At 37.3% G+C, this 26,743-nt stretch overlaps 1 protein-coding gene across 1 annotated transcript in view; it reads left to right on the forward strand.

Moving 5' to 3' along the window:
- The window catches only part of VPS13B (vacuolar protein sorting 13 homolog B), a gene marked incomplete at its 5' end in the record, with an annotated part of 380,746 nt that overhangs the window by 166,770 nt on the left and 187,233 nt on the right, over positions 1-26,743 (forward strand). The window contains one exon of the mRNA XM_044421459.1: positions 3,294-3,405. Within this exon, the coding sequence (XP_044277394.1) occupies positions 3,294-3,405 (112 nt within the window). The remainder of the gene's footprint in view (positions 1-3,293; positions 3,406-26,743) is intronic.

Genomic DNA, 26,743 nt, shown 5'->3' on the forward strand with positions numbered 1-26,743 from the left:
CCACATAGAGTACATTACAGTAGTCTAGTTTAGAGATGACCAGAGCATAAATTACTGAAACCAGGTTATTCCTTTCCAGATATAGCTAGGCTACCAGCCAAAGCAGGTAGAAGGCACTCTGTGGCACCTCATGACAAAGACCTATCAAGGAGCATCCTGAAGCTACAAACCTGTTCCTTCAAGGGGAGTGTGACTCCCATCTAGAGCAGGTTGAATTCCCTCTATCCAGTAAGAAGAACTGTCCACTAACAGCATCTCAGTCTTGCCTGGACTGAGCTTCAGTTTGTTTGCTTTCTTCCAGTCCATTCTTACAGCAAGCACCAGTTTACCACATCCATAGCCTCACCTGCTGAAGATGAAAAGGAACAATAGAGCTTCATGTTATCAGTATACTGAAGACGAAACAATCTGAAATGCTAGATGGCTTTAGTCAGTGAATTCATGTAAAGGCTTAATAGATTGCGAGACAAGGGAGACCACTGAGGAATCTCATAGTGAAGAGTTCAAGGAGTCAAGCAATACCCCCAAGCATTACCTTCTGGAGCCAACTGTCCAAGTAGGAGTGGAACCAATGCAGTGGCCTCTACTCCCAAGCTCAGCCAGCCATCCTAGAAGGATACTATGGTCAATGGTATCAAAAGTTGCTGAAAGAACCAGGAATACCAACAGGGTCACACACCCTGTGTCTCTTCTGACATAGGTCAATACACAGAGCAACGAAAGTTGTTTCTTTACCAAAACCTTCCTTGAACACTGACTGAAATGGATCCAGATAATCAGTCTCATGCAAACCTTCCAGGAACTCAAGAACCTTGGCCAGAAAAGGGATATTAGCCACAAGCCTAAAATTATTAAAGTTGCTTTAGGTCTAAAGAGAGTTTCTTCAAGAATGGTCCCACCTGTTTCAGGAAGAATGGGACTACTCCCCTCTACAAATATGTATTAGAGAACGCAGCAAGTTTCCAGCATGCTGGATTTGCTATCAAAACTCCATTGAAATTTTTAAAACCCAAATTTAATATATTTTCACTATACTACATATGAACACCCACAAAAGCTAAAGGAGTTAAATAAGCACTAGCAAAAAACTACGAAATAGTTGAGATAATTTAGGAATTTGAAATTGATAATGTAAATGGCTTGTAGATTTTTCTTTTTTAAAAAGAATGTTTTTGAGGTTGATAAATATTTATTGCAGTATTTGTAGTGTAATGTTCAATATCTTACATGCAGTTTTTAAAATCTAATAATTTTCACTGTATTAGATAGAACTTTCTGACCCCCACTCTGATTTATGCGTGCAGCATTAAAGCTGTATGTCCAACTTGTTGCTCAAGGTTTCCTTTTGGTGGTTTGAGTCATTCTTGTTGCATCTCTATGGTGTGCAGAAGCTAGTTTAGAAATATATTTATTTATTTGCATGATTCTTTGGAGCTGCATGTGGAGTTTGCTTGTTCTTTCCACATCAAGCAATGTGTTATTTAGTAAAGTACTTAGCACTCACCACACTCTTTACATCTGTAGCTGAAAGCTTAGCTTTCAAAACAAGTTGTCTAGGATATCTCACTGGGTGGCCACAGATGGAGAAAGGGGATTGAAAGCTTACGTACATCCTCAAAGCATAGGCTCGTGGAGAACACTAGGCATGCCTGTATGTATATATCAAATGTCACTGTTAGCTTCTAAAATATCAAAATCCTTCACAAGCAGAAAGAAATGTTACAGAATATAAAATGCAGATCTCTGCACTGAAGTGCATATTCAGTTCTTTATTTGTTCCCATTATAACATAATTATATTTTTAGTATCACCATTTTAATGTAAATAGGCTCTAGACTAGGGCACAGTAAATAGGCCCGATGCTGGGGTACACTTGAAATGACGAAAAAGCTTGTTTATTACTTCAGACCTTGGGCTGGATCCAGAATGACGCATGCTTAGAGAAGACCTTTTGAAATCATTGAGACCTACATTACTCGTGACTAGTCACCACTTCAGTTTGACTATAAGTGCATCCTTTTACTTTTATATACATAAGTAGCCCACCCAGGGAGGAACAGAGATTTATTTACCTCCTTCCACCCACACACACACACCTGCATATGAATACAGGTCTTACAAACACTGCAGTGATCATCATTGCAGGCATTGCTCTAGTCATATTAGCTATGGGTATTTGTTCTTCAGCTAAACTGACTGAGTTAAATCATGGGTGTCTTCTATCTGTGGAAGGGATTTCAATACATTATAGGCTGCCTATAAAAGAGCCTTCCTTCTGTAACCCCCTGCACTACCCTACACATTGTTAAAAAGAGTCCCTGAATCATTTGGAGCAAGGTTTTCAGGAGTATAAGTCGTTGCAGGGAGGAGAAAGAATCTGAAAATTCTCTTTCCTCCCACCACGCTTCTGGTGGGACAATTCCATGAGCAGAATTCTCCTGAGAAAATGCCTGTACCAATACAGCATTGGGATGGGCCTGTTCACATGATCACCAAGGGGAAAATAAGTTGCGGTGTTTATTTCCCCCACCACATGTGCCAGAAGGATTTGTATGATTATTCTCTCAGGCATAGCCTGCTGTGACATGTGAACTCAGTGAACTTATGACTTGTTGCCATGGTTAAGAAGCCACCCCAGAACCCTAAAACTGCCCATAGGATCTGGATGGCTTGTCAACCACAGCTAAAACCCACCTTGTATAATTAGGGAGAGTAATTATGCAGATCCTCCCAGCATACCACCATGCATGGTTGGGGATATAATCCACCATGGCTTATTTCTTCATACAAACCTGGTTATTGTCATACCAGCCTGGTGGCATTAAAAGATATTGTGTGAGCTCTCACATTACCAGAGTAACAGGCCTAAGGGCCAAACAATCTTTTAAAATATTTATATACCTTCGCTATATTAGAATGATCTGCTCAACAAAATCTATTTAAGAAATTTAGAGAATGCTTAGTCCCAACAATAGAAGGAGCAACCAAGGAGCCCCCCATCACTCTAATAAACTCCTTGACCATGCTCACTGGTATGGTCATATATATTGCCTGGTAACCTGTTTAGGAGAAATGTGTATGTGTGTGCAAAGCTGTTTCCAGTGTGGATCGAAGCTAATATCTCCTTGTTTTGCATAGTCCTTATTTTACTACAATTAATTGCACAAATAACATTGCTTCATTCAAAAGTTACCTCACTGATACTTGTGTATTGGAAGTACCTTAATTTACATGTCTGCTTCTCTACATGTACAAAAATCTAACCCTGATATGGTTTCCCATTTTAACTGCAGATAATAAGACAAATAAGGAAGATACTTTGGTACTCAAAATTGGTTCTGTACTGATGGCTCCTCAAGCTGACAATCCTCTTAGTAGAGTTGTACTGAGGAAAGACATTTATCAGTAAGTATCTTTCTTTAAAATAAGAAATCCTTATGCTAGAAAAGAAAATTCTACAAAGTATGTGATAGTATACATGGTAGATAGACTAGATTTGTGTTGGTTTGTCCCTGCCTTCATTTAACACTAGGGCTGCTGGAGAATAATATATGATCTGCCATTATTGAGTGAAATTACTAAATTCACACTGTCTGGACTAATATAAGGATTGAAATGCAGTTATCCTTAGGTTCTGTGCTACTCCAAATTTTGCAAAGCACTTCTTGGCTTAGATATGGCATACAAAAAGAGCTCTATTAGGGTAAAGGATAGTAAAAATGCCTTAAATGCATAAATAAACTACTTACCCAAATGTGCATATTAGGGAAAGATGCATGCAAAATGTGTATGTTAGATAAGGTTTCATATGTAAAATATTAATGTATGTGTGTTTAAGAATTATAGAATGTTGCAGAAATTGGATGGTGGGGTGGATGATTGAATACCCCATGAAAGTATCATGTACTAGAAATAGACTGATTCATTCATCCCGAGTTGGCACATTCAAGAAGATACACCACAAAACCGGGTTATGCAAATGTTACACCGCCAAACCAAGTCATACAAATCATGTAGTTTAAACCATACATACTGGGATATACATTTAGAGGTCCAATGGCAAATGCTAAGTTGAAAATGTGAAGGACTAGTCTGCCATTATCAGTAGCTGGGTAGAGTGACATGATCCTGATCCCTTTAGCACTACACAGTTTAAACCTAATCTAAAACTGATCAGTAAAACTTGGTATCTGGTGAAACTATTTAGAATTTTTCTTTTTGATAAATATTGGCTACTGACTTCTTGTCCATGCCTTAATATTCAGTCTAATACTTGAAAAATTTGCAAAGCATTGGCAAGCAGCAAATTGAATATCAATCAAGCTATTGCATCAGTAAGAACATGATCTGGAAAAAAAAAAAACATACCGTGGAAAAAAACAGTTAGGAAATGGGATCCCTTTCACAAATACTGTCTCAGTAGCTGCATAGTGTGAAAGTGATTTTCATAATGTTAAATGGTTAGCAGACATTCAAAATGCTGGACTGTTGATGTCATGTGGATCAAAGCTGTGAAAGAAAGCAAACTTCTAAGGCAAAGTTTCACAGTAAACACATTTTTTGTGTGAATGTCGTGCTCTGGATTGTGTCACTGACTTTGTGCAAACCACACTAATCATGTGTAGGCAGCAAAACTGGGAAACATAATGTAATCAACATGATAAAAATAATATATGATCGTTAGTAGAGTTGGCACTGCTGTGAAACATGAAAGTATAGTTGCAAATAATACCAAGTGAGAAAAGTCACAGAAATACAGATGAACAAGTGTCTTTTTCTTCCTGTTGGTCTGTTTCTCAGATGTGGCAATATTTTTTGTTGTTGTTTGAAAAGTACACTTCAATAGAAGCAAGTTAAAAACATCAAAATCTTTTCCCAGCAGTAAAATATGTTACAGCTTTAAAAATGACAAATTTTACTTTCAGTCAAGTATATGAATGCCTAGAATGGAACCAGCCCTTTGCAACTTTTAAGTTTTTATTACAGAAGTGGGAAGAGAAGGCACACTTTAAAGAAGTGTTCTTCTTTCAATCCTGTATGCCGGTGAATGTGATATATGAATTGGTATTATAGGTCTGACTTAGTAACAGAACCATAAAATTCAAAAATAGAATGGATTAGCAACCAGCTAACACATAAGACAAAATAAACAGTAGAGCACCAGCACTGCATTTACCCCTAGTATGTTTAATGTGCTTGAACAAGTGACCCTAGGGAGCAAAAATGTAAGAGCCTGGATGCTTCACAGTTTGCAAAAGCTGTTGGACGCATGCTTCTTTACTTCATTGACCAAAAGAGCTGTCTAATTGTCTTAATATTCTGTATTCTGCTGTAATCAAAACACTAGAAAGGGTAAACAAGTCTGTACACCAATATACAGGTGCATGCTGTGTAATTTGAAGATATTAGGTAAGCAACATTTGCAATCCAACCCTCAGTCTTGTCTTCTTAGTCTAATGGTGATTCTGTACTCTTTCTGAATACATATTGGCCTGATTCATACAAACCACCCAGAACCCATGGCCTGTTTTAGGGTTGCCCTGTGGTTTGTTAACTAACCTAGCCACTGCCCTTGCTGGGTTTGGACATCACAGCAAGCTGCACCAGTGAGGGTAACTATGTAAATCTGCCAGGTACATGCAAGATTGTTAATAAGCCACCATGGCTTATTAACTGCCCTCCAGTTATGTGGACTGAGTAACAGTAAGGCTTTGTGCCAGTGCATTCCACTTGGGTTTTAGGAAGATTTTTCTTATTCATTATTTGATGGCGTCGTCCTATTTATCAGTGGAACTAAGATTAAATAGTTTGTAGTTCACTCATAAGTGACATCTGTTGTATCTTTGCTGAGGGCACATTCTGCAACACTGCAGTAATTTCAGTATATAGCTAAATGTGTAGGTGAATATCCTTCAAGTTATAAGTGCAGCAATCAAGCAGTCTTACATACCCTTGCTGTCCTTTACACGTTGTAGAAAATGTTCTTTTTCCCATGTAAAGTTTAATTCTGTATAGAAAAGGAGTAATATTGGAAACCAACTTTGTCTTAGAACCTTCCTGTAAAGAAAGACAAACTGAATGCCTTCATATGAATAGTCATTACAGTCCATTAACTTACACAGTTAAGCAGTCTCACTTTGATATAGCAATTGCAGCTGTTCTTGGCAACTAATATATTATTTTCATGGGGAGAGAGTTGACGAGGCAGCAAAAATGATCCTACCTATTGGACTCCTTTGCATGGGAAAAATTATTAAATGCAATGGGTTTTAGCAGAGCCTTTTCTTGGGTGCTTGTTTATTTGCTTGTTTACAAAATTTAGTCTAATATTATTGAGTCTCAAAAAGTACTTTCAGAGCAGTGTGCAAAAAGGTAGTAAAACATAATGCAGGATAAAAGTAAAAATAAACTTTAAAGATAAAATAGAAGCATTTCTAAAATAATGCTGGGGATAACGCCTATGGAATGCGCTCCCCAGAGAGGTCCACCTGGCACTGTCATGATATGTTTTCGGCGCCAGGTTAAGACCTTTTTATTTCAGCAATATTTTAATAAGTTTTAATATCATGACCTTTAATATCATGTATATTTTTATTGCAGCCAGTGTGGGTCAATAATTTTATTTATGTTATATTTTATTGTATTTTATCTATGTGAGCCGTCCTGAGGCTTTTGCGACAGGACAGCATATAAATACTTTAAATAAATAAATAAATAAATAAATAACAATAACAGGTCATGGATCTAAAGTCTTGCCAAATAAAAAGGTCTTCACTGTTGTTCAAAAAAGACCTCAAACTGTGATTGGGCAAATCTTCCTTAGAAGAGCAGGCCAGAGTTGGATAATGTAAAATAAAAGGCTTTATTTTGAGGTTAGAGACCTTACTTCATTGAGTTTGTGCGGGAGAATGGGATCCTTTGAATACTCAAGTCCTGAGCCATTAAAAGTGTTCTCAATTAAACTCTGCCTTTCAATTGTGCTCAGAAAACCAACACAACAATTTTAGGATTTGTAAAATAAATCCTATATGCAAGGTGATCTAACCACTGTATTTTGGACCATGTGAAGTTTCTTAACACACTTCACTTACCCTAATGTATAACAGATAAGAGAAGTTGTTTGAGTCTCATTTTAAAAGATGGTTATGCTGCATAACAATATGTGAAGTATCCTTTTGATGAAGGGATATATTGGGAGCCAGAGTTGACCTGCAGGTTGCTATCTCCTTATCCTCTAATTTAAAGGGTGCCATTTCCCTCATATTAGCTGAATGTACACAGGAGCTTACCTTAGGAAACTAGTTTCTCTACTTGACTGTGAGTATAGCTGAGACACAATTGAAAACATAGAAAACTATACCATTGTATTTCCTTTTTTACATGTTAGAGCAATTATTACATTCTGTTTTTAAATTGCAGATATTGGGTTTTTCCAATATATTGACTTGTCCTTTTCATTTGATTTTAGATCATGTACAATATACATGGAATATATTCCAAACAAACCACTTGTCATATTTCATTTCTATACTACCCAGTATCTGAAGCTCTCTTAGTGTGTTACGGGAAGCTCATTATTCTGGGGCTCTCCAGGTGACCATACTTTACAGAGCTATCCAATTCAAGTCTTCTTTAAAGAGAAACAACCATAAGAAGGGAGGGTAATTTGGGCATTGAATTGGCCTGTATCAGTTAGCACCTGGACAGAAGACTAAAAGGGATTCTAGGTCACCAGTTCTCTACTATGATGTGAGATATTACATTTCAACTGTAGTAAATATTTCTAAATCTGCATATGTACATATAACTTAATATATTCAGATTTTATGTAAATAAATACTTTTGTCATGTAATTCTTCTGCTTTAATGTGTCAGTGATCACCTTTTAGCAGTTTCACTTTATTCATAAGGCCACAGGATACAGTCTGGCCTACTGTTAGAATGTGGTGATTTACCTTAGGTGGCAGGTGCTGGGAGGTTAGTGAGCGGCAAGCAAGGATTTGCAGGACAGAATGGTATGTCTCACAGTGCTTGCTCTGCACTTCTTAAACAAACCTGTGGTCCTCAACTGTTTACCAAAGCTGTAGTAGGGTTCAACTGCCAACTATTTGGAAATGTCCAGGGAGGGGGGTCCTTTATCTCAGACTCATTTTCCAGGCTCTTCAATATAGATGTAGGGACTAGTCAGCAGCATTTGGAATAGCTGTATTTCTATTACTGTTTACATTATCTTGGCTCTATCATAAATTCAGGTCTTTTCTTCAATATATAAGGCTTCAGGAAGCTTGGCATACATTTCTCAGTGCGGCTAGCTTTAATGATGTCTATCCTCAGATAAATGTTCTTTGGACTGCAGCAATGAGATACCCTGGTATCCATTTTATGTGTGTTAGGATTTTACATTTGGTCCTTGAGCATGCAGTTGTTTTCACATTTAAATAAAATTCCAGTTAGGCACAAAGATGACTTTTCACAAAATGTTTCTTTGCGTATCCTCTGGGCTCCTGCTGATTTCCAAAATACATTTTGAACAATCATTTCAAGGATACTTTGTTGCCATATATGTTTAAAATTGTCATACAAAAGCCTTGGTTGTGGTAAACAGTGTTAGTGTAAAATTCAGAGAGCTTACTGTTACCCTTTTTTATTAATGCTTTGTGAGTAAATATAATTTACATTGTATTTGGTTTCAATGAAGGTTTTTGTTTGGAAAGTATTTTCCAGTAATATTTAAAACAGATTATTTTCTCTCTTTTAATTATGGTGGAATCTTAAGTTAAATATAATGTGAAGGCTATGCTTCTGTTACTGAAAGAACCATATCCTAGTTGTAATGAGACATTTGCTAACTTCTGTATACAGCTTGTGGTTCATTCCATAAATGCTTGTGGATTCTCTGATGTCCTTCATAAGGTTTTATCTATGATTATTTTTTTTACCACAGCTCTTGAAGTGCTTTGTGAAAATGAGTGTGGGTTTCTTTCTTTTTTCTAAGAGTGCTTCCTAAAATCTTTGCACCCTTTAAAGTATCGCCCTCTTCAGGTTTGTTTGCTATTTACATTATTTTTTAAGCATAAGCAATATTGGCCAGTTGAAGATTTATCAGTTGCCTGTCAGGGAGATCTCTTCTATTTATTCAGTAGGCAGTATCTCATATTGGGTTCCCTTTTCATTGCAAGATTTATACAGTTATAAACTTCCAACTTAGTTATCCTTGGATACTGTCACCTGAATAGTAGTAAACAATATTTTCAACAATGTATGGTTTTCCTTTTCTAAAAACTGAATTTAAAAAAAATCTACCAGGACATGCAACAACATCCCAAGAAAAATGTTTTCTTTTTAATCTTTGGTGTCCTTTAATATCCAGCCCATGTAAACTTCTGGAAGTGAAAATCTTTCATGTGTTTTTTCAAATAAAAGCTGAGCAAAAAAAAAATCAGGTGTATCTTCATGATGAGACATTAGTGACTTAGACATTGGAACAAATGAAACAATAAGTAAACAAATAAATAGTTTGAACTAACAAACTATTCATGTATTTTTTTTTTGCGGGGGGGCGGGCGATTTGGATATGCATATGAGCTCTTGTGAATATCACATAGTGAATACCTGATTGGGTGATCAATTAACTCCCCCTTTTAAGAGTCTCTTAAGTACTAATGCAGTCACATATATAAACTACTACAACTAGTGCAAAATACAATGAATTACTATATTGATTTGGGATTCTTAGTAGACAATATGCTGTGTTTTAGTTCTGTTTTATGTAAACTAGAAATATTGTTTTGTGGTTCAAGACTGAATTCTTAACATTTAAAGAATGATGGTGTAAAACCATGGGTACGCTTTCTGTTTTCTGTGAAAAGGAAAAGCAAAGGTAAACATACGTAATCCTAGTATGCGCATACTACTCATAGCATTCAAGCAATCTATCAAAACATGCTTCTTGGTTCAAGAGCCAAGCTGCATGGAACCTTTGGCTCAGGGGCTCACTTCTAGCCTCCCCAGACATGCAAGGATTGATTAGGACCTCTGCTTATAATTGATAAGAAGGTAGTTTGTGCACTTGTCCCAATGTTACAAACTATAGTATGGTTTGCTCTAACCATAGTATGTCCCAGAACCTGGAACACAACCCTCTCTGTCATTAGCAGAAAGCTGAACTTGTATGTGAATGAAAGGAAGACTTGTATCTGTTTATTTTTTAAAAAGTGAATTATATCAGAAATTAGCCAGTTGTATGACCCACATTTATTTTAGTGGAACTACTTGGCCTAGACCAGTCTTCCCCAGTCTCTTGCTCTTAAGATGTTGACTTCAGTGCCAATCAACCCAAACCAGCACAGTGCATGATTTGGAATTCAGGGAGTAGGGGTCCAAAATAGGGAGTAGGGAGGGGACCAAGTTGAGCAAGGCTGATGTAGATTTTCATGCACAAGAAAAAATGGAATGAATGGTGGAGTTGCTCACATGTGCTATAGTCTTAAATATTGTTTGATCCACATGAATCCCAAACTGCTCTATAGGAAGAATCCTGGAACATACATGGATCATAACATAATTGACTCATACTTTAATTTTGAGGGGAAATAAAGAAAAATAGAGCTATCGTACAACTATGGGATGTGAAAACATTCACTTGAATTTTAAATTGGTCTTTCTCAGTTTGAATATACTGGGTAGCATTCAACATGGCTGGTTTACCATACATAGTTAATGTGCCACTAGAATCATGGAGTTCACACCCCTGCTCAGTGCAGGACAAGTTAAACCATTCTTCTCAAAGCGCTGTTCAGTTTCATCTTAAATGCATCTAGTGTGAGAGAGCAAACAACTTCCCTATGTAGTTGGTTCCACTGCTGTACTGCTCTTGACTGTGAAGATTTTTTCCCCAATATTTAACTGAAATCTGTCTTCCTGTAACTTGAACCCATTCTTCTGTGTTCTGCACTCTGGGATGATTGGGAAGAGATCCTGGCCTTCCTCATGGTGACAGCCTTTCAAGTACTTTCAAGTACTTGAGACAGTGATTTTTTTTAAAAAAAGGAGGATTCCAGACTATTTGTAAAATTAACACAGTTTGGGTCTGGTTTGGGGATTTTATCATGACCCAACCACTGCCATTATTTTTTAACTCATCTTGCTGACAAAACACCCCTGAATCTAAATTCATTTGCAAACATTAAATGATGTGGGTGCCAATATGAAGAAATACTGGAGTCAACTGATAGAAATCTAAAAAAGAATTTGTAATTCAACGATTCCCAACTTCATGTATATCCTGATAAGATGCAACCTGGCTTTATGGACTAAGACAAATGATACTGGAGTTGTAATAACTGTCTTGATAAAAATGTCAACCCACTGTGTAGCTTCTTTGAAGAAGGCAAATTCCATGTTGCGCATAATTACAAAAGGAAATGAAAATAAAACTGCCACTATTATACTGCTCTTATTAAAATTTATTTATTTATTTATAAAATTTGTATGTCATCCATTACTTCCGTCTCTGGACAGCTTACAACATTAATCAGAATAACATTAATTAACTAAATTAACTATTCCACTCTGGCTGAAAATTCAGTAAAATACAAACAATAACATCCACTTAATACATATTAAAATATTGATTGAATAAAAAGGTCTTGACCTGGTGCCAAAAAACATATAATGATGGCGCCAGACGGACCTCTCTAGGGAGCGCATTCCATAGTCGGAATCTACCATGTAACCAGACTTGGCATATTGTATCCAGTTCTGGTCACTAGATCTCAGAAAGGATATTGTAGTGTTGGGAAAAAAATTAAGAAAGGGGCACGTAAAGAGGCTAGAGCAACTCCACTGTAAAGAGATATCTGAGGTTGTTTAGCTTAAAGAGTATATATAGGGAGACATGATAAAATTTACAGAATTATGCATGGTTTTTCTCCCCTATAGTATTAACACCAATAGTAATTCTAGGAAGCTGAATGTTGGAAGATTCAGAACAAATAAAAGGAAGTATGTCATCACAGATTGCTTAAACTATGGCATTCACTATCAGAAGATGTAGTGGTGGCCACCATTCTGGATGGCTCTAAAGGGGATTAGACAAATTGCTGGGCTAGATAGGTCTTTGGTCTGATGCAGCATTGCTCTTATCTTGTTATAATGAGTGTCTCAATATGAATAACCTTTTCTCACAAGTGAGGAATAGGGTCTTTAAGCAATGTGAAGAACTATAGCTGTCAAAAAAATTCAAAACTTCCTTGGCAAGCATGTTCTATATACTGTATACTGATTTAACATAAAGGTCTTGTGTTTGACTTTGGCACTCACAAAAGCAATGGTGCATCTCTGTGGTTTCCTGTAGCAGGGTATAGGTTTCTAGGAACATGTTGCTTTTTGATGTCAAAATCCACCTCAACAATACTGTTGGGAATGCCTGAATGTTTGCCATTTTATTGAGTTTTAACTCAAGTTTTAGAAGTTTGTTTTCTGACACTTTTCAGATGTGTTTGATCATTTATGGAAGTCTGTTTATCTGCTAAAGTTCTTAATTTGCATGTGCCCACTGTTTCTTTTCATTCTGGTTTTCAGATAGTATTTGATACTGGGTAGTTTGTAAATTTGCAATTAAGCACATTTACCAAAAGCTGTATATAACTGAACCCAGTCAGATTCACTTCTGAGCTGGGTCCCTGTAACTTAAATGCAAAGTTTCATGTGTCTTATTATACATAAGAGTGCATTTTAATCAAATCAAGGATATGGAACATATTGCTGTATATGTATTCCTAAACTGGATTGAGAAACATGCATAAATAGATTCAATATGCAGTGCCATTATAGGACTAATGCATCTTCTAAATCCAAAAGGGTTGAAGTAAAGGGATGAGTAAACTTCTTTGACCGCAAGCCGTTCACTGAAGGATTTGCTAAGTTGTAAGGAAGCAAGTAAGTAAATCACTCTTTTACCATAGCCATCCAAATGTTGAACCCAAGCAGCCAAGAGCTACACTTGTGCAGTTTTTCACTTTGGCGGATTTATCTAGGCAATAGCAGGTACTCAGTTCTCCTCATTTATGATAACATGTATTTTAAGATCCCACTTTTCAAGGAAATAACCTCCAAAAGGCAACTATGTTAAGATTGATGTTTACAGTTCAATAGGAACAGTACAGTACAGCTGTCACCCAAATGGAGTTTCATAATTACATCTAGATATATTTGCAGATAAATATAAATACTTCAGAAAAACAAAATACTTTCATGTCACATCTTAAAGGGGGTGGTTTATATTAAAGAGATGAAAAGATGCCTCTTTTAAGATGGCACCTGGCAGTCATGGGTTTTATAAGGGCACGCTTTAAGAATTCTTAATGTCTGAAAATCTATCACCCAGGTAAATGATTTTTATTAATCAGTCAGAAGTTGTTTGGTGTAATCAGTGAATTAAGTCAATGATGTAGCCCCCACAGAGTGTGAAATTAAGTAATCAGAGTTTCACTAAGTTATAATGGTAAATTTATTGGGTTTCCTTAGCAGTTCTCATAAAAAACAGAGTAGAATCATGCTTGTTTCTTATATAGCAGTGTTCAGTTATTAAGCTGCTGCAGAAAATGCTGTGGAAAATACACATAGCACTAAGATGCACTATCCCAATGTCAGCATTAGGTCAGTGTCATAAGAACTGTGCATTAATGTGACATTCAACTGACGACACCACCAATAACAGCAACTCTTTCTGCCTGATGAAGGCACCTGGAGATCTCAAACTTATACACTTTCCTTTGAGTTGGCTTAATAGAAATATTACACTATATAGACTTTAGAATAAATAAAATGCATTATTACTTGTAATAATGAACTTCAAAGAGTAAGGAAGTTATGTAATAATGTAAAATATATTTTCTAAATGCATTCTAATTGTGAAAAGCTGTGGTAAATCTGAATTTTAAAAGTCACATTGAAAAATCACCAAAATTGCAATACTTTAAGGGGGAAATTTTAAGGCCTATAGAAGTTTTAACTGAGAAATGCCTACATAATATCTTGGATTATCTGAATCAGCTGTCAATGTACATATCTGCAATATAGGGAAGGTAGTGCTTTGAACACTTAACTACAAAAAGATTGTATCACAGTATGCACATCAAATACAACTATTCAACAAACATTTGAAACAATACTAGGCATTCTATCTCACAGGGAAAAAGGCAGGATATAACTGTAATGTAATCATAAGAAATAATAATAACAGCCTAAATTCATAGCTTTATTATGCGTGCCTTTAGGGAAAGTTACCACCTTGCATTTATTGCTTAATAGATCACAGAACTTTAGACGTAACTGAAAAAGAAAGAATTGCTTAGATAGTATATATACAAATTTGTCTGTTATAATTGTTAACTTGCATTTGAAAGGAAAGTGCAATATTTTGCGGAATTTAGTGAAAAGGTGTGAGCCATTAAGGGAGTAATAATTCTAACCTTCACTGCAGGTTTGTTACATGGATTACTGAAATAATGGATGAGAAATGCTTCCAAATATTCAAATGTATGAATGCTAAAAAAAGTGCAGCATCTATACTGTATCAGATATTGTGTAAGCAACAAGGATGAGAACCCTCAACATTCTTGAGATATTTCACTTTAGCAGGAGCCTCAGATTTGCTTATTACTGTAGATGTCCCTGTGAAATCTTAAAGTACGCACAATGCCATACAGCAAAAGAACCCAAAGTGTCAATATTAGAAAAAGTTACAAATGCAAACACACATGTTCCTCTTTTTAAAAGATATATTTTCTTTTAGAGAAACAAGTAAATAAAAATAGAATATCTTACTGAAATGCTGTTATTTCTATATAAGTGTAGTCTACCTTGGTTATTATTTCACAGATTCCCAAAACAAGCACTAGCTGAACATAAAAGTTTGGACAAAGAGCAAATGTTGGCTTTGTTACTATAACAGAGTATTGCATTTCAGCTTTGGAATGGATGGCTGACGGATGCAGGTTGGAAAGAGAGTAGGACCCCACATGCTGCTTAAAGTAGAGTAAGAAGATGAATACCTAGATTATTATACCTCTTGCAGTACATGTTTTCATATAATCTTTACACTATTTTGGATTTATCCAAGACCTTTACCAACACAAAGGCTAAAACATGAGGTAGAATAGCACATTCGTTAGTCATCTGATGTGTATCAAATTTAATATTGAAATGCCATATGTGGTGTTTCTAAGGTGACGTTGTCATGCATGGATTTCCTCAGAAAACCAAAAAAAGTGAAACCACAACAAGTTTGGGTTTCTTTCTTTCCACAGAAAATATTTAGCATATTTAGAAGACAGTTACTGAATAATGATCCCCTAAGGTTTTTTTTTTTTCCTTCTCCATTATGTTTAAATAATGTCACAACAAATTTAGAACAGCACAGTATTGCCTATAATGCATATGGAGAGTACAGTGGATATCATATGTACATTTCTTTATCTTCTCAAAAAACTCTCTCTGCTCATTAGAGCATTTGACCGATATCCACGTATGGGTTTGATAAACTGACACAACAGCGAAAAAATACTCCTGTCCCATGTCAGCTTATCAAGCACACTGTGGATGTTCTGTCTTTCACCCTACATAAAAATAAATATTACACAGTTAAGTTGAAGCTTGTGTTCAGTGAAACTCAACCTCAGCACTTCCAGGTGAATATATGCAACACCTGATAAGGCTGAGGTATTGCACCACTAAACGAATAGAATCTGAAGCAATCCAATGACCAGGTATGACCAGATTACAGTTGCTGCAGAACCAGAGAGAGGTTGTTTGCCTCAATTTAGCAGTGAGCCAAATATTTATGTAATGTTATGGAATGCCAAAACCCAGTGTCCTGTTACAGACAAGCAATACTGCATTCTGAGCTAAAATTATTTAATCCATAAAACAAACAAAGAAAGTTGAGTTCTTGAATCTGATTTTAGCACCAGTTATTTCTTGTCACTGCTAACTTCTTTCCTTGTTCTATGTTCTATGTTCTCTTTAATAAGCCTATTTAGAAAATTTATGTTCCCTTGTTCAGACATATAACTGCCATTTAGAATGATATGTATATTTACACAGCTATCAAATCAGTATTTAGAATATACCTGCTTAAAAGTTGATCAACATTATTCTACATTTAACCTCTAATTGTTCATACTTTCTCATTTTTGTTGAAACATTTAAACAGGCGACATTCTTGTTTCATATAGTCCTTTTTCATATGTATTTATATTAACAGGCAAATTATGCACACTCACACAGTAAAACCTGAAACTTTTTAGAAATTGATTTTTACAACAACACCCCCCTCCAGTGAGCCTGAAAATATGTTTTATAGTTGCTATACTTTACCTTTTTTCTCACTACTGTGCTCCAGATATAGGGCTAGAAGACAACTGCAGTGGAAAACGTTCTTCTGCTTATTTGTGGTAAATTACTATACACAGAGCTTTTTGGAACCAGGCACCACTTTTAAATGTCTGGTCACCTCACGGGATATGTAGTGCATTTCCTGCCACTAGGATAAGAGGAAGGAAACACAAGGCCAAAACGTTTGATGTGTGGTCTACTGTAATTCCTTTCATGTGTTCAGTGGCTTTCATATGATCCATGTACTACAATCAATTCTGACCATGCTGTGGTCCATTTCATTATAGCTGTCCTTCCTGAATGGAAAACAAATTCCCAATATAGTGGCATTCACCTGCCACTATTATAATGAAAGGATTATCATGTGCCCTTAAGCTGATTACTTTATTAAGTTTTATGGTAAGAGTTCCTCTGGTTTATCAAGATAATTTCATCTTTGTGAAGGAATAGTATATACAAAGGAACACAGATAATTTAAAACCAGACATTGTCATCTTAGTATATTTTCCTAATTTGAAAGAGCCTGTATTTATTACTCAGATTCATATTTGAATAATTTACTGATATTTCATGAGAGATCCTGTGACTTAGAAGCATCTTAAGTCATTTCTCACAGTCCAGCTGCCACATGCAGCATTTCTAAAACTACCAGTTGTAGTTCCAGCCATTTTATGCATTTCAGCGGATCAATACCCGCCATACATTATAGCTGGTTGAAAGGGTGGAGGCGAACCAGAGAGTGTGGACTAGATTGTGTGGTTAACAGGTACACAAAAAATGGCTTGCCACACAAAGCAGCTTCCATGAAAAGTCAGTTTTCTGTATGATTTGTAAGCCACAACATGAGAAATAGCTTGGAATCTGAATGTAATCTGACAGTAAAGATTGTTGGACAGGAAAACAAAAATGTACCAATTTGTCTTCTGTGTATATAGCTATTGCAAATACAAATGGTGGCGTATCTATTTTTTTTAGATTGCACCCCGCCTTTCTATCAAAAATGATGTGCAAGATAGCAGAAAAAAAAAAAACAAGCAATGAACAAATTAAATGAAACCACAAAGAGCAGCCAACTGATGAAATCTGCTTTAGCCGCAGATGACCTTATATACCAAAGGTCTGCTGGAATAAATACACTGTTCCTGCCAGCAGAACAACAAAAGAGTGTGTGCCAACTCTATGGCAGGGAATTCCAGATTCCGGGAATGGCCACTAAGAAGTCCTTCCTGGCATCCCTTGCAAATCTGTCTCTAATGCACTGTGAAAGAAGGTCCTTCCCTTAAGAACTCAACAACTTAGGGAGGTTTATATGGGAGAATACAGCTTTCAAATAGCCTGGTCTCAAATCATATATGGTTTTATAAATCAGAACCAGCATTTTGAATTGTTCCCAGAAACATATTGGTTTCATGTTGCAACACTATAACAATGCTCTAGACCAGTGGTGGCAAACCTATGGCACACATGCCACAGTGGGCAGGCAGAGCCCTCTCTGTTGCCATGTGAGCCTAGTCGCCGCAGCATCGCCCCAGCAGCTGAGCATCGGATAACAGTGCACATAGGGGCCATGCACATGCTCAGAAAGGAGTAGCGGCGCAAGGCAATGACGTCACGAGCCACTACTCATTAGCCACAACTCATCCAAGCTTTCGCATGGCCAGTTAGTGCGCTGCCAAGGATAGGTGTGTGTGTGTGTGTGTGTGTGTGTGTGTGTGTGTGTATTTGCTTGAACTGGCTGTAAGGTGTTTTTTTCTGAAGTAAAACCTTAGTTTTCAGGTTTTATTGTAGTGTTGGCACTTTGCAATAAATAAGTGGAGTTTGGGTTGCAGTTTGGGCACTTGGTCTCTAAAAGGTTCACCATCACTGCTCTAGACCCACTGAAGTTTCCCTTTGTGTAAATATATTTTAGATATTGTTATTCTTTCTATTCCATTGCATTTATATGTCACCTTTGTTCCTCTCGCAAGGAGTTGAAGACAATTTATGTAGTCTTCAACTCCATGTTATCTTCACAAAAACAGTAACCCTGTGGGATAGTATAAGCTTAGAGTGTCATGACCAAGGTAGGACTAGAACTTGGATTTTCCAGGTTCCCAGACACCATTCCACCCAGGTCACTGTGTGTAGTATATGCTTTCAAAATCAATTTAGGTTGTTTTATAAACCAGGAAGCAGTATTACTGTATATTTTGACCCAATTAATAGTTGCAAAAGCTAACATGCATACTTTCTGCTGCTAGAATAACTATATGGAGAGAAGTTAGCATGATGGAATGTGGCTGAATAAAATTGCCTTTAGTTTTAAGTAGAATTCCTTTGAACTACAGCAGGATCCAATTCTGTCCCCATGCTATCTATCTTATGTTAGCATAAATCAGCAGCAATTTTTCCCATTGTTCTATAGAGTCCATTTCACAAGCATTGGTTTAGACATATAACCAGTCATTAGTATGAGCGCTGGGGACAGGGTGGGTAAAAATCAATGATTTTGTAAAAAATTAACTTGGATTTTTGATTTAAATTGCTTTATTTTTAATACAGTGCTTTTTAGAGGAAAAATCTATCTAAGGATAGTTTTCTGTTTAAGATACATTATAGTCTAAAAGTCATCCTTGTTTCATCCTTCAGCATGAAACAAGGATTCATTTTTAATTATGTAGCATGAGGCATTGTTCAATGCTTATTTTTTGTGTGTGAATGAATTCCATTAATCTGTTCACAATGTCATGCTCTTCTAGAGGTTTCTCTAAGTTTATTGGGCAGTTTTTATTTCTAGAAGATATTATAACAGATGCTTGGTTTTGTAGTTCTCAAAACTGAATTTATGTCTATAGAGATCACATGCCTCTTCTTCACAGCAAAAATACAGAGGACAGGCTGATAGTCTTAAGTTGTTGGGTTTTTTTAAAGAAATTTTGTTTAACCGCATCAGTTAACAAACATTAATGTTTAAGCAAATACAAGAATACATATGCTACAATGTTGTTGTTGTTGTTGTTGTTGTTGTTATTATTATTATTATTATTATTATAACATTTCTATGCTGCCCCTTGCCGAAGCCTCGGGGCGGCTTACAACACAATAAAATACATTGAAATACAATAGAACATAATAAATTACCACTAAATACAAAAATACAAAAAATACACTGAGATACAAACATAATAATATAAAATTAAAATTAACAGTATAAAATAAGTAAATAAAGAATGTAGGAGGAAAAAAGAGAAGGAAGAAGAAGTTGCCCTGGCCAGATCATATATTTTAACAATTAAAATGATGTTTAAATAAAAAGGTCTTTACCTGGCACCGAAAAACCAGTAACGACGGTGCCAGGCGGACCTCTTTGGGGAGTGAATTCCATAGGTTGGGCGCCACCGCAGAGAAAGCCCTCCTCCGAGTACTTACTCTCCTAATTTCTTTCATGGAGGGTTCCCGGAGAAGGGCCTCTCCCGCAGATCTCAAGGGGTGGTCGGGCATATACGGACATAAGCGCTCGTTCAGGTAGCCAGGACCCAAGCTGTTTAGGGCTTTATAGGTCATAACCAACACCTTGAATTGGGCCCGGGCTTCAATGGGAAGCCAGTGAAGCTGACGGAGGACTAATAAAACATTTTGAATTGGCATTATTAAGGTAATGGTTATTTTTCTCTTTCCAATAATGTACAGCAGATAAATTGTCCAAATATGATTGATTAACCTATTAAACTGGAGGTAGTTCACCTTGCAATAATTTCATAATTATCTTTCTCTGATGTGTTTCTAATAGTATAACCAAATCAGTAATTTTTGATACGACTGTAAATCTAATCAGAAAAGTAGTTTTTCTAAGGTAAGGTAACAATGTTTCAGACATTTCACCTGAGCAATCATTCAGACATCAATAAATGAAAAGTGTCCAGAGTAAGTGATTTGAGTGGGGGGTTTATTTTTAACATTTTGCTACATTTATCATATGAAAAGAACAATTGTGAATTAATTTTGTTCCACTTCTTTCATATACATTTCCATCACTTTGCTATATATTTCCAACAAAGTAATTGCAAAAGCAATCACACCAGTGGCAAATGTTTGTTGAGATGCACTATAAAAACCACAAATCAACTATAATTTAATATCCTTCAATTAAAGAAAAATATCTTGTCTTACTGTGTGAGCCATCCCGAGGCTATATAGCAAGGGGACGGCATACAAAAACTTTAAATAAATAAATAAATAAATAAATAAATAAATAGCTGCAGTTAATGGCTATTATTCTAGTGATATAACTGCAAAATGGCATAAAGTTTTGGCAATAGCTTTAAACTTTCAGTTCTTTAGGGCAGCTATTACCTTGCTCTGGCAATGAGTCACTGCAAGGCAGTTGTTTCCTCTGAAGACAGATAATGAGAGAAGCCTCAGACCACAGGGGAGAAGTCCACACAGTGGCTCCTTCTTAAACTATTGGAAGGGGAGAAGAGTGTGGACGGCTGAAGTAGTTCTCATAGTGCTCCGAGGGAGCTTCATTAGCTCTCATACTGCAAAAACAGCATGAGTATCCTGCTTGGATGTGTCAGAGGAGATTTATGAATGAGATTTGATGTGTTTTTTAAAAGTATTAATAGCAGGAGGACCTTATGATTTACATTGCAACTGTGGCACTTCCTTTCACCAACTTCTTTCCTCTGCCATTTTCCCCATTAAATTCTTCATTAAGCCTTCCTCCAAGTGCCAACCTTATAAGAGGCTCAGAGGATGGCAACCAAGGGAAGGGCCTTTTCTGTGGTAGCCCCACACTTTCCTGCTGTGGCCAGCCCGACACCAAATTTGCCTTCTTTTTGGTGCCAAGTCAAAGTAGCCTTCTATGCAGAGGCCTTTAAAGATCTCCTTGGTTATTCAAGGGCCTGTTTATATTTCTTCCTGGGTCTTTTTAGTGTATTTTACTGTGATTTAAGATATTTCAAAATAATTTTATCTCTTTTAACATGGTTGTTTTATGTTGGTTGTATTGCATTTTATTTTGTTTTATACCATGTTGTAAACCACCAAGAAACCTTTGGCTATTGGTGAGTATAACTGAAATAAATAAAGATAATAAATTAACCCCTATGTGTGCACGCATGCCTCTTTAGTCACACATGGAAAAACCTGTGGATATCAGACTAGTACGTGCATATTTTCTTCCATAGACAAGGGTTTCTAATTAGAAAAACAGTGTGGGGAGTTTAAAAAATGCTCCTCAGCACATGATCCCAATTCCAGTTGGGGAGTCCATAACTGCTAATTTCATTTAACAGTAATAACAAGACACATGCTATTCATAGATCTTCATCTATGTGAAGATTCATGTACCTTCACCTCTAGTTTAGTATCAAGTTGCAAAATTGATCCTCTTCTATGAATGAAGTTTACTTTAACATGTGATCTTACAAATGGAAATGAAAAATAAATTCTGATGCTCCAACATGTTTGTTGTTGTTGTTGTTGTTAGTTGTGAAGTCTTGTCTCATCCATTGCAACCCCATGGACAACATTCCTCCAGGCCTTCCTGTCCTCCACCATCCCCTGGAGTCCACCTAAGCTCACACCAACTGCTTCAGTGACTCCGCCTAGTCACCTCATCCTCTGCCATCCCCTTCTTCTTTTGCCATCTATTGTTCCCAGCATTAGGCTTTTCTCCAGGGAGTCTTTCCTTCTCATTAGGTGTCCAAAGTATTTGAGTGTCACTTTCAGTATCTGACCTTCTAAAGAGCAGTCAGGATTGATCTCCTCTAGGACTGACCGGTTTGATTGCCTTGCAGTCCAAGGGACTCGCAGGAGTCTCCTCCAGCACCACAATTCAAAGGCCTCAATTCTTTGGCGCTCAGCCTTCCTTATGGTCCAGCTTTCACAGCCATACATTGCAACTAGGAAAACCATAGCCTTGACTATATGCACTTTTGTTTGGCAGGGTGATGTCTCTGCTTTTTAGTATGTTATCTAGATTTGCCAAAGGTGTCCTCCCCAGGAGCAAGCGTCTTTTAATTTCTTGGCTGCAGTTCCTGTCTGCGGTGATCTTGGAGCCCAGGAAAATAAAATCTGTCACTACCTCCATTTCTTCCCCATCTATTTGCCAGGAAGTGAGAGGACCGGATGCTATGACCTTAGTGTTCTTAATGTTGAATTTTGAGCCAACTTTTGCGCTCTCCTCCTTCACCCGCATCAAGAGGCTCTTTAGTTCCTCTTCACTTTCTGCCATGAGAGTTGTATCATCTGCGTATCTGAGATTGTTGATATTTCTCCCAGCAATCTTAATTCCAACTGGTGATTCATCCAGCCCCGCCTTTCTCATGATGTGCTCTGCATATAAGTTAAATAGGCAGGGCGACAGTATACAGCCTTGCCAAACTCCTTTCTCAATTTTGAACCAATCAGTGGTTCTGTGTCCAGTTCTCACTGTTACTTCTTGACCAGCTTATAGGTTTCTCAAGAGACAAATAAGATGGTCTAGTACTCCCATCTCTTTAAGAACTTGCCACTATTTGTTGTGATCCATACAATCAAAGGCTTTAGCATAGTCAATGAAGCAGATGTTTTTCTGGAAGTGCCTAGCTTTCTCCATGATCCAGCGTATGTTGGCAATTTGATCCTCTGCCTCTTCAAAATCCTGCCTGTGCTTCTGGTAGTTTTTGGTCTACATACTGCTGGAGCCTTGCTTGTAGGATTTTGAGCATAACTTTGCTAGCAAGTGAAATGAGTGCAATGGTGCGGCAGTTTGAACATTCTTTGGCATTGCCCTTCTTTGGGATTGGATTGTAAACTGACCTTTTCCAATCCTGTGGCCACTGTTGAGTTTTCCAAATTTGTTATCATATTGAGTGTAGCACTTTTACTGCATCGTCTTTTACGATTTTGAATAGCTCAGCTGGAATACTGGCCTAGTGCTTTTCCCTACTTTCTTCAATTTAAGCCTAAATGATCTGAGCCACAGTCAGCTCCTGGTCTAGTTTTTTACTGACTGTATAGAGCTTCTCCGTCTTTGGCTGCAGAGCAAATAGTCGATCTGATTTCTGTGTTGACCATCTGGTGATATCCATGTATAGAGTCGTCTCTTGGGTTGTTGGAAAAGAGTGTTTGCTATGACCATTGTATTCTCTTGACAGAATTCTACCAGCCTGTGTCCTGCTTTATTTTGTACTCCAGGGCCAAACTTGCTTGTTATTCCGGTTATCTTTTGGCTTCCTACTTTAACATTCCAGTCCCCCATGATGATAAGGACATCATTTTTTGGTGTTAATTCTAGGAGGTGTTGTAGGCCTTCATAGAACTGGTCAACTTCAGCCTCTTCAGCACCAGAGGCATAGACTTGGACTGCTGTGATGTTGAATGCTTTGCCTTGGATTTGAACTGAGATCATTCTGCCATTTGTGAGATTGTATCTCAGTACTGCTTTACCTACTCTTTTATTGACTAGGAAGGCTACTCCATTTCTTCTGAGGGATTCTTGCCCACAGTAGTATACCCGATGGTCATCTGAATTAAATTCACCCATTCCTGTCCATTTTAGTTCACTAATTCCTAAGATGTCGACATTCAGTCTTGTCATCTCTTGTTTGACCACATCCAGCTTGCCTTGATTCATGGATCTTACATTCCAGGTTTCTGTGGAGTATAGATCTTTACAGCATCGGACTCTCCTTTCACTACCAGATACATCTGCAACTGAGTGTCCTTTCAGCTTTGACCCAGTCACTTCATTCTTTCTGGCGCTACTAGTACTAGCCCTCTGCTCTTCCCCAGTAGCATACTGGATACCTTCCGACCTGAGGGGCTCATTTTCCGCCATCATATCTTTTTGTCTTTTGGTACTGTCCATGGGGTTTTCATGGCAAAGATACTGGAGTGGGTTGCCATTTCTTTCTACAGTGGATCACGTTTTGTCAGAGCTTTCTGCCATGACCTGTCCGTCTTGGGTGGCCCTGCACGGCATAGTTCATAGCTTCATTGAGCTACGCAAGCCCCTTCGCCACGACAAGGCAGTGATCCATGAAGGGGCTCAATATGTTATAATTATATAATTATTATAATTATTAAAGAATAGGACCATGCCCATGGAAAAGGAGATACACAGTTTTTACAACTGCACTGAAATACATTACTTTGCTAAAGGGTGGTTAAGCACTGGCAGTGGTCATTCATCAATTTCACATGACTTGATAGTGGAAAACACAGCAAATCTATGCCAACAGCTTGGATCTGATCACAGTACTGCTTTTTGAACATCATAGTATGCGTGTATGTTGTGGGGGAGGGGAAGAATCAGTTGAACACAGCATTGTACACATGCTCTATACATCCTGGTTAAGGATAGATCATAATGCCTCCATATTCCATATTTTATGTCCATAACAACCATGTAAACAGTATGTTTGACTAAGGCAAAGTGGCTTTTCCAGTATCACCCAGAGAGCTGTAAGCTTCAGAAGAATACCTTCAGAGATAAATATTCTAGCCATATATTCTCAGTGCTTCTCTGGTTTTGGAAAGCAGGGGAAAGTGTGAAAGTTGGGTTTCCTATAATAAATAAGATTAAACCACACTATTATTTATATCCTTTTTCTAAATTTACATTTTTTTTGTTTGTTTCTGGTTTCTATGGCCTTTTATGAGTCTCAACTGACCTGTAAGGGAATACATTTGACTTTCTTACAATGAACTTCTGAATTATGCCTATTCAGCAGTGAGTAGTAACTGGTTCAACATGAGCTGTTTCTTATATAAACATACAAAATGCCTGACCCAGACTAAATCAATTTAAAAAGGAAAACATTAAAGTTATGTTTCCTGTTACATGCTTAAGGTCTTCTTTGGGTGCATTACATTACTATATTATTTACCAACTATGGTAGGCTTTCAGTCTATTCTCAAATGCCACCTGCAAAGTGGTTGGTAGAAATCTTATAGGATGCAATATAAGGTAAGTATAATTTTATATGTTACAATGATTAGATAAGCTTTTATACTACAGATCAGGAAATCCTTAGCATAACTTATTCTCCAGATTTCAGTTACTAGAATAAATTCGAGTGCTGCAGAATATGATGATAGTTCAAAGGGGTGATCAGTTGCCTTGGGCCATGCTTCAGTTGAGTTTTAAAGTCTAAAGCACATGTTTGTCAGCAGAAGAAAGAAGGATGAGGCTGAAAATCTGTATCCATGTCTTAGACAATATAAGCCTAGTGCTTTTGCAAGTATGTAAGTGCAATGGTGCAATTGTTGGCCTGGAACATGTAGCCAACCATCTTAATTCTTAATACTCTTAATTTGGTTTTCTCTACTCAGCAGAGGATGAGGTGGCTAGATGGAGTCACTGAAGCAGTTGGTGTGAGCTTGGGTGGAGGACAGGAAGGCCTGGAGGAATGTTGTCCATGGGGTTGCGATGGGTCGGACATGACTTCGCGACTAACAACAACTCAGCAGAAGGAAAACAATTGTGGATGGATGCCAGTAATGGCTCCATTGTATTGGATGAATTATTACTTGCTGATGTAGATATCACAGCATCTGCAGTTAGACTTACCATAGGTAGTTACTGTATACCTAGTTAGGCTATTGGTTCACCTAACTCAGAATTTTCTGAACTGTCACACTGAGTAGCAGAACTTCAAAATTTTAGATAGGATTGTTTTCAAACACTGTCTTTAATTTTCCAGGGGTTGAAAGTTATATGCATTGTCCAAACAGCCCGCTTCCACAGGTTGATGGAACCAAAAATTTCCCAATCTGTATGTTTCTGCACATATGACTGGCTGTTCTGTTGAAGCCCTAGTGACCTCCAGGAAATTGGCTTAGTCTGGTTGACACATTAGCACCTAGGCATCTTCTCACACATTCCAGAGTTGTTATTCCTGCCCCCGCCCCCCACTCCCCGGAATTAGAGAAATAGGCAAATAGGATTTTGACTAGTTGACCTGTGAGAGATCTGATGGCCAATTTTGATGCCTTTTTTGTGATAATGATGGCAAAATATGTTTAGTTTTCTTTCATATTGGACCTGCATACTTGCATTCAACTGATTTATTCAGAACTGTCTGTAAGCACTTGGAGCCTCCCCCAACTGAGATTGGTGGACTTGATCTGTAACAGTTATGCAGAAGGATTTTACTGCTAAAATTATGTGCATCTATCTCGGTTAGTAGCAGGAGTTTGTTCTAGGTCTGATGCAGAAGGTAGTGAACACTTCCCTAAAGGAAGGGAATTAGGCTTCAATGAGAGATAACTGGTGCTTGCATACTGATGAAGATGAAACAACAGGGGAGAGCTGTTACATTTGTATCCTGTTTGGAGTTTCCCATGGCCATCTTGCAGGCCACTGTTAGAAACAGGA

This window comes from Varanus komodoensis, unplaced genomic scaffold (genome assembly GCF_004798865.1).
Source record: "Varanus komodoensis strain SLA01 unplaced genomic scaffold, ASM479886v1 scaffold12, whole genome shotgun sequence".
Lineage (NCBI taxonomy): Eukaryota > Metazoa > Chordata > Lepidosauria > Squamata > Varanidae > Varanus > Varanus komodoensis.